The 9,885-nt window shown below is 39.0% G+C and overlaps 1 protein-coding gene across 1 annotated transcript in view; it reads left to right on the top strand.

The window, feature by feature from the left end:
* Positions 1-4,635: 4,635 nt before the first annotated feature.
* The window catches only part of LOC122549492 (uncharacterized), a gene marked incomplete at its 5' end in the record, with an annotated part of 83,802 nt that continues 78,552 nt past the window's right edge, over positions 4,636-9,885 (top strand). Inside the window, 2 exons of the mRNA XM_087985830.1 lie at positions 4,636-4,759; positions 7,238-7,615. Coding sequence (XP_087841956.1) covers positions 4,636-4,759; positions 7,238-7,615 — 502 coding nt within the window. The remainder of the gene's footprint in view (positions 4,760-7,237; positions 7,616-9,885) is intronic.

Raw genomic sequence — 9,885 nt, 5'->3', positions numbered from 1 at the left:
AATGGTAAAAATGTTTACGCTGAATGGCTAGTTATTGAGTTAAGTATTGAGTTGAAACTTCTTTATAGCTTATTATTGAATTAATGACAGTTCTGTGAATTGGCCCGTTTAAGAATCATTGGTAAGGAATAGTTTAAAGTAGATAGATAAGCCATGATAGGTAAGTATGTAATTCTCCTTTTTTTTATTAGAAAAGGGTAAGTTTTATGTATTACTTGAAAAGGGAAGAGCATCAGAGCCACGAATATATTGCATTATTTTCAGTTCAGACCATGCAATGGAAGTTGAAGGATGTAGCTCCACTGGAAAAAAGGTGCTGAAAATGTGAGAAAAGGATTAAAACTAAGCATTGAGTTATGAAATGGGACAAGACAAATGAAAGGATGCAATGTTTAACGGCTAGTACCTATTACTAAAATATAAATAATACCTAACATCCAGTTTCTGGAGTCATAGGCTAATGATTTGAAGTCTTTATGATCATTTCAGTTCTTTGTAATTTTTGTTGAAGTCATATACTTTAAGTGTTAGTGTAATTTGAGTAGGCAATATGCATGTGTTAATATATGGAAATGTGCAATATCAAATGGGAAAAGTGTACAAAATGTAATAATTTAAAGTGCAACTACTGCAAACACAACTTGAGAGAGAAGTACCACCTCTCTCTATTTGTACTAGTATAGCATTTTGTTTATTTCGCATGCTGGGGTGAACTAACTAATTGATTCAGACAGACTGACCGATGCTGGATCATCCTTTCTTAGCCTTTGAAGATAATGAGAATTGCTCCCTTCATGTGAAATGTTTATCTTGTATGAGAAATAATTGATTCATCCGGCTGGATGACAAAGACTCACTTTATTACAATGAGATCACCTGTAAAATCCAATAAGTTAAAAAAAAATTTAAACTTAGGAATGCTGCCAAAATTTGATAGAATAAAATTTTCAAAGCTATAATAATGAGTAGAATTGAATCTGCACATTTTGGATTGAAAGTGATTTAAGGAAGTCTGTTCTTCTTTTTGGATACTGTTGAATTTTGTATTTTTCACCCTTCTTTTCTTACTAATTCTATTCTCCCCTCTTGAAGGCATTGGGTTTTTGTTTGGCACAGTTCCTGAGAATCTAAATGTTCTTGCCCATGTTTCTCAAACTGTGTAGGATTAGCAGGGGCCAATAGAATTCAGGTACTTCTTCCTTACCAAGCATTGAGGAGACTTCAGTTTTGCCAAGCACAGATAACTGAGCAAAGAATGAAAATTAAACTTAAGGCCTTCCTGATGAATAACTAAACCTTGTACAGGGAATAAACAAGAGTAATGAGATGTCAGTCTTTTCAAAAAGTAAGCTTCATAAGTGTAGTGGGGTCCAGTTTTGGCTCAGCCTGTGGAGGAATTTTTTCATTTTAGAGGTAGTGCAATGAAAGGTCATAAGATGGAAGGGTTGGCCAATCTAAAAGATCAACGAGGAGAAATTGAATACAACGGACCTTCTTCTAAATTCTAGAGTTTAGAAGAATGACAATTGATCTCATTGAATTATATAAGATTCCTTGAGAACCTGATAGTCGATGCAGAAAGCATCTTTCCCTGGCTGGACAATCTAGAATAAGGGACAAATATTATGGCTTTAGGCCGTAAGAAATTTGTTCATTCAAAGAGTTGTGAATTTTTGGAATTGTGTATCCCAGAGTGTCGTGGATGCTCAGTGTGGAGCATATTCAAGGCTGAGTGTGAAGAGTTTTGAGTTCTAATGATATCAAAGGATACGGATACTCGACAGAAAAGTGGAGTTGAAGTTATCGATCAGCCACAATAAACTGATTGGTGGAGCAAGTTCAAATAGCTCTGTGGTATACCGCTACTCATGGTTTTACTTGTGTATTGTTTTGATTCTGTCATCTGTGTTACAACTATTAACATTGCCAGTGATAGAAATATAACTCCAAATGATTACTCTTTTATGTAATTATGGAGAGGAGATCATAACAAATGTGATGGCATGTAATTTATTGTCAGTCCAATTAATTTATAAGTTGATACTAATATCATTTGTGGTGGATGTTGTCAAATTAATTACTGATAGATTAATGTACAGTATGCTCTATAAATTTCACATTAACTTCAGAAGTAAACAATTATTTGATAACCTTTGCAGGTTTCCTATTGTGAATTAGGCATTCGGTGATCGATGATTTATAAAGGGATTTAGGTTTTTTGGGGGAAAGCTAAGTCTGTCAGAGGGTTAACCTTTGACCTCAGATGGAATCCAGCTGGAATGAAAGCCTCTTCTGTATGCTGGCTTTAATAGGCCTATGTGAAATATGTTTGGGCAGTCTCACTAAGCATGGGTGCATAAGCATTATGATACTCATTATTTAGTACAAAAGTGGCAAATTTTGAAGTGACAGAATGGTCAATTCTGCTAAAAGTTATTTTTGATAGAATATAAGGGTTTTTCTGAGGGTCTGGCATATTGTTTCTAATTGTAATTACTTGTTAGTTTATCTCACTGTATTCATTACTACCTTATACTAGAAATATACAGTATGTGTAGATGCTAGAATTATTATTATGGCAGACTTGTTATTGGCCTCACTGTAGTTGGAGTAGGTATGTGAAAAAAATCAATGAAAATTTCATGATCCCGATCAAGGGCATAATCCACCTCAAGGTGGGTTGTGCTAAGAAATGTCAGGTGAGGAAAGGGTCTGTTGATCTAAGATTTTGCATTCTTCACCACAGTTGAATCATCAGTTGTTAATTTGAAAGCATCATACATAAGATTAGGCGAAAGTGAGAACTGCAGATGCTGGAGATTAGAGTCGAGAGTGTGGTGCTGGAAAAGCACAGCAGGTCAGGCAGCATCTGAGGAGCAGGAGAATTGACGTTTTAGGCAAAAGGATTCCTGATGAAGGGCTTTTTCCTGAAATGTTGATTGGCTGTTTGGCACCCTGGCATGGTCATCTGATTTCAGATAAAAGCAAAATACTATAAATACTGGAAATCTGAAATAAAAACAAAATGTTGTACAAACTCAGCAAGTCAGACTGCATTTATGGAGATAGAAACAGTTAACAATTTGAGTTCAATATGATGCCTTCAGAATGCTGCTGTTAGGGCAACAAGGGAGAATATTCAGAACAATATATTTTCAGTCATTAGCTAAAAGTTAATGTTTAGGGCCTTCAAGTAATGTTAACAAACTTAGGAGAATGCATTCACATTCATGATTTTGTCCTGCCTATATTTGGGATAGGGGTGTCGTGGTTGGGGAACACAATGACTTAGTGGTATTATCATTAGACTGTTAATGATGGTGGAATTTGAATTCAAATTTTAAAAAGTCTAGAATTAAGAGTCTAATGGTGACCATGAATCCACTGTTGATTGTCAGAAAAACCAAATTGGTTCATAATGCCCTTTAGGGAAGGAAACTGCCATTCTTACCTAGCCTGGCCTGTGAATCCAGACCAACAGCAAAGTGATTGACTCTTAACTGCCCTTTAGGCAATTTGGGGTGGGCATTAAATGCTGGCCTGGTCAGCCACACCCTCATCTCTTTAACAATTTTTTAAAAAAATTGATGAAATAAAGGGAATTCCTGTAGGATGGCATACCCTATCATGGCCAGTGGCTTGGCAATATTTGACAATGTAATTAACAACAATCCAAACAACACTTGATAGCTTTATGTGTCGTATTCATGGCAGATTCTACCTCTCTGGTATTGTCCTCTTCAGCCATCAGTAAAGATTTTCTATATAAAGTTACTCCTATCTGAAATGGAATGTTTTCACAGATAAAAGGATACTGATGACAAATACTTAGTTTTGTTCATATTTACATTTTACAAAGTTTGATTTGGTAAATTTATTTGCTGCAGTAAAGAATTTGTTGACGTATTATGCTAAGAGATCTACAGAAGATAAGGAAAATTGAAGCACTCAGCAGATGAGGCAGCATTCTGTCAAGAGAAAAATAGGGTTACAGTTATGGGTTTATAATCTGTCATGACTTCCAGATAACTATCTCATTCCCATTCACTTCAGAGATGGTTCTTCGCTTACAAAAGATTTTTTTTAGCATTTATTGTTCTTTAAGCTGAAATCAAGTTCTCAAATTGTCACAGTAGGATTTCAACCTGTGTTCTCGAGATTACTAATCCAGTATTTTAACACTAAATGTCTCCACAGTGCAGTTTGTTGCAAAAGCAGATGGTCTCCTTAACATACATGCTTCTAATATTTCCTGTCGAGTTTACTGCCCCTAGACGTTTGCTTGAGAGTTGGATATATTGAAGGATTGCTGTGTGCATGGAATAGACTTATTAAAGTACATTCCAGACACACCGCTATTTACTGACAGCTATTTTTCAAGTTGGTAGTTATATGATAATTGAGCTTTGTCACTCTGTTCACTGTGTTGTATTTGTTCAAATAAGAAATGGGAATTTGTGCTTCATCGTAGTATTAACTTAATGAACCCTTCCATTGGATTTCATTGCTTTTACTTGCACTTCCCTAACAAGGATGTTCTAATTGTATCAGGATAAGAAAAGGTGATTTGTAAAATATTGGGTATTAAACATATAACGTTTCTTTACCTTTCAATTATCAATTTATAATGTTTTCAATCCCAAATTACAGATTTCTTCAACACCTGTGAGGAGACATGTGCTGTGGCTAGTAGTTTGTTTCCTAATTTTTCGACATTCACTTGATGTTAGTTGTGAGGAATATTTCGACTCCATCTCTGGTGAGTAGAATCTGAACAACCAATTTATTATTACTTGATTTGGAGTTTCTTGGTCCAATGTTCTCTATTTATTTGTCTTTCATATCTGTTTAAATAAGATCATGAACGAAGTGTCTTTTCATTATCTAAACACTGATGGAAGATTTTAGTACAAAATAAAGACTAACCTTCACACACACTACCTTTACAAAAATGGGCGGCATGCTGGTTCTTTGGTGAACACTGCTGCCTCACGGCACCTGGGGCCTGGGTTTGATTTCATTCTCGGGCGACTGTCCATGTGTCATTTGCATATTCTCCTTGTGTTACTGTAGATTTCCTCCCAGGTGCTTCGGTTTCCTCCCACAGTCCAAAAATATGCAGGTTAAGTGGATTGGCCATGCTAAATTGCCCAGAGTGTCCAGGGATGTATCGGCTAGATGGAATAGCCATGGGAAATGCAGGGTTGAGGAATAGGGTAGGGGAGGTCAGCGTGGGATGCTTTTCAGAGGGTTGGTGTGGACTCAATAGGCCAAATGGCCTGCTTCCACATTGTAGGGGTTCTATGAGAAACCATTTGATAATCTCTGCTTTTATTGGAGAGTTTAGTCTTCAGACTAAGTTATTCTTGGTCAAAGTTAAATATTTGTCTTAATTGTCATCTTGTCTTGAGAAACACATGCTTGAATTTATTTATTTATTTATTTATTACATTTATTTGCTTGTTTATTGAGTTTAATTTGATATTTTTCAGATATTCTCCAAGATATTTTTTCCTGCCATTTTTATCAAATCATGTAAAATGTGACCTGTTTTTATACCATACCTATGTTTATTTTTGAGTAATTAGGATAATAAAAATGGGTGGGGCAGCACAGTTGTCTGGATTGCTGGTTTATGAAGTAGAATGATGCCAACCACATGGGTTCAGTTCCTGAACCAGCTGACGTTACCATAAAGAACCCTCCTTAACCTCTCCCCTCACCTAGGGCATAGTGACCCTCAGGTTAAAACAATAACAAGTCATTCCTCTCTAAAGAGAGAAGGAGTCTGAGGTCCAGTAGGACTTTGGTGACTTAATTCTTTACCCTAGAATAACAACTTTCAAAAACAGAATGGAATTAATAGAAAGTTTTCCTGGCTATGATGGCATACTTTTCTGTCCTTTCTGGAGTTTTGCAGTTTATACATTTCACAGCTTATTGCTTAATTTAAATTGTTTCTGGCTGTCAAAATGAGTGCAAAGATTTTTAAGTGTCAAAATTGTTCTACAAAGTTAAGCTGGAAGACAAGGTTTGTTATTTATCTGGCAGCAGCCATTTTCTACACGACTTCCAGCTAAACTCAATGTATTAGGGTTTTCTGTATATTATCTCTTTACCATGTTTTATTCTCATTTCTTTCTAATGAAGTGAAATGATTTTTAAAAATCCTCTATGCATACATTCTTTGTAGAAAAATTTCTGAATTCAGTTTTTCTATAGCTAATTGCCATTGCTGCCTTTTGTTAGAGTGTGCTTTTGCACACTAATCAACGCACAGTGATCCTGATAATGAAATGATTTTTAGTGAAGCCATCCATTTTGTTTGTCCAAAGAATTTAATTTCATGTTAGATAAATAAACAAAGTTTAAGGGTTCTTGGGGAGGCAGTTCTTAAAAAAATGTAATGTTTGGATTAGTTTTTTGTTTTTTAATGCCAAAGCACATTTTCTCTGTGATTTATGTTTTAAAATAGCCAAATCCTTATGAGCAAATACATAATTAGAAGGGGGATTTAGTAATGGATTTTGAACCTCCGGATTGTGAAGGGAATATTTTTATTGATAATGCCAGGACATTTTAAATATTATTAAAATTATGAATTATAAGTTAATACAGTTCATTGAAATGCAAATGACTGAAAAATATTGGCAGTTTTGTAATTAGCTCAAACCTCCTTATCATAATTACATGTTCAGTCTTGGATTACGACAGTTTTTTAAAAAATTCCTATATGGTATGTGGGTATTGCTGGCAAGGTCAGCATTTGCTTCCCATCTCTAGGCTGTCCTTGCACTGAGCTTGCTAAGCCAAATAAGAAGGCTGAAAATACAAGACGTTCTGAAGCTTTGTCTCATCAATCTATAATGATCAAAACGTTTTGTGCTTGAATACCAGTAGCAGAGCTTCACAAATCCTTCTGTTCACAGACCAATCTCCCAGGTCTGTATCACTCAGATGTAACTCATCACACAGACTTGAGCATCATCGTGAACTAGGGTTATTGGAGTGTAGGGCTGGAGGCATGGAGAGGTCTAGGCCTGTCAGTTTCCATTTTCTGGGTTACTGTTTCCTGAAGGCAACTATTGGGGTCAAGGCTTAGAGACATCAGTTCTCCATGCTGTTGCCTCTAACTGGACCCTTCTGTTGGCTACTCAAGATGCAGAAAATACCTCTGTAAATCCAACAGTCCACATCAGGTAATGTTGCAACTGAAGTTAACTGTTGTTTCCTTTAGGAGATGATGAAATAAATTCCTTTGAAGCTCTAACAGCTGAAGGTTTGCACAGAAATGCATCAGGAAGCCTTTCTTATGAGAATGAACTGTCTGGTGATGGCAATGTAATCACAACAGACACTCATGATATTACTGAATCTCCATCAGGATTTTATCCAGAAATGAAAAGACCTGACTCTGATGACCTATACCTCACAGCTTCTGGAGATCCTGACCTGGAAGAAACTGGGCCCAGCATACCTAAGGACACAGATTACACTAACCATACAAGCGTTTACATTCCTGCCTCTGTCCACACCAAAACATTTACACACCAAAGAGAATCATCAGATACAGCGACTGAGTCACTTCCCATCCATGATCTCTTAGAGAGTAAAGGTACGTGTGCTGGTTGATATGTGGTAATGTACATGCATGCAATGAAAACAGAAGTTAGCTACCATCTGATTTCGTGTTCAAAGTCATGAACATAGAACCAGATTAAGAGTGTGGCCATTTCAAATTGAGATAGAGAGAAATTTCTTCAGTCCAATGGTTCTGGATCCTTCGAATCGTCTGCTCTGGGGGCCTGTGGTTGTTCAATTCTTGGGTAGATTTGAAACAGAGTTTAATGCATTTTTGGACATGAAGTGATGTGGGGATGTTATATGAAGATGGAGTTGAAGTAGAAGATCAATAATGACATGAAATGGGAGAACAGGCTGAAAGGGAGAAAAGGGTTATTGCTATTGCAGTTACTTCTGTTCCAGAATAGACCACCCATCTTCAATTTAACAGTTGACACCACTTATTATTTGCATTTCTTTCAAAGCTTGTACTCCCAAATCAAGAGCTTCAAAGTATTAACAAGAGTAACATTGGTACATGACTTATTTCTTTTCTTCTTGATACTTTATTTTATTCCATCTTATTTTGTTTTCTTCCAACCCAGTCCTGAGTTGTCTTTGCTCGAAAGTATTACTGTTTACTATACTTTAATTTATTAGTGTCACTAGAAACTGTGAAACTACTGTCTTGACTCACTGGCCAGGATTATATGGGCCCTCCAGAGGCGTTAGGAAAAATCAGGAGGCAGGAAGGGGTATGGAATACCCTTCTCCTTCCTGTTACTATGGTATTTTGCTTGCATCAGGGAACGTGAATAAAGAACACAGAGGCTAGTTCAGGGTCTCTTCATGCCACCACTAGCAATGACTCCTTGTGATCCTTCACTTCCCCATTGTTTTTCATCATTACAACTCCTGTCCTCGCCACTTCATGCCTGACTGTGTTCCCTATGACCCTCAAAATCACTTGATTTGCTGCAAGGCCAGCATCTATAAATGAATCTTGCAGCTTGATACACTCCCTGCAATGGCCACTACTCCCAGTGGTGCTTTTGGAACTGAGGTACTACAAGTCTTCTCATAGATTAGTCAGGATCTGTGCCATAAAGGGATGGGAGCCCCATTGGCAGTTAAGTTGCCAGAAAATACATTTGGCTGTGGGATTTGTAGTGATTGTAAGGAGGTAAGCCAGGTGGACCTCATAAAATGAATTCCCTGATTGGGGCTGTTAATCTGATCCTATCAGGGAGCCCTGGCTGACAGTCTTTCACTGTGTCTCCCACCTGCACACACACAAAAAAAAAAACAAAAAAAAAAGAGCAGGAGTGTGACGTCCGGTACGTGGCCACCGCCATCCGACGCCTTAAAACGGCGGTGCTCGGACCCGACTTAGTCCACCAGTTGGAGGACGCTCAGGTGTGCGGTGGGATCCCGTCCGCGCTCACTCCAGCCCGGACGGAATTTCACATTGGCTCCAAGGTCCCGTACTTCCCGCGGGAGCCTGTGCCCCACAATCTGAGCCGCCTCCGAAATTTTAATCTTGTTTCGTTTAAGGAGGTGAAAAGGAAAGCCCTGTGTAGACTGCTGCTGCACACCGTCCACCTCTTCTCCCTCATCCACCATCCGGATACGCCTTGGCGTGCCCATTTGCCACCGGGCGGTGGGGATCCCCAGTGGAGGGCTCTCTACGCGGGAGTCCTCCCCCTTTCTCTCGGATCTGGGGTGGAGGGTACTGCACGCAGCAGTCCCCTGCAACCGCAGGTTGCGGTGGTTCACGGACTCCCAGCCCAACTGCTTGTTCTGTGGCGCTGTGGAGTCCGTGGACCATGTATATATTGGGTGTGGGCGTTTGCACTCCCTTTTTGATTTTCTGAAAAACCTTCTCCTCTGTTTTTGGCTGCACTTCAGTCCCACGCTCCTGATCTTTGGGCACCCGGTACGGAGGAGGGAGGGCAGGTCTGAAGACCTCCTCGTGGGTCTGCTCCTGGGCCTGGCCAAACTGGCCATCAACAGGTCCAGGCATAGGGCTGTGGAGGGGGTCGTTAGGGCCGACTGCCTGCCCCTCTTCCGCGGCTACGTTAGGGCCTTGGAGAAGGAGCACGCGGTGTCAACCAACACCCTGGAGTTGTTCAGGGAGAGGTGGGCACCGCAGGGAGTGGAGTGCATCATTTCTCCCTCCAATTCTATTTTGATTTAGTCCCTACCCTCCCCTTCACTGTTTTGATCACACAGCACTGCCCTTTGATGTGAAGGGCAGTGTTTGTCACTGGCCACCCGCGTGTTTTCCTATCTTCCTGGTGGTGGAAATTGAATAAAGATTCG

The sequence above is a fragment of the Chiloscyllium plagiosum genome, unplaced genomic scaffold (genome assembly GCF_037043375.1).
Source record: "Chiloscyllium plagiosum isolate Xiang-an unplaced genomic scaffold, Cpla_swu_hap1 HiC_scaffold_4, whole genome shotgun sequence".
Classification (NCBI taxonomy): Eukaryota; Metazoa; Chordata; class Chondrichthyes; order Orectolobiformes; family Hemiscylliidae; genus Chiloscyllium; species Chiloscyllium plagiosum.
This window is presented reverse-complemented; position numbering and strand designations above follow the sequence as displayed.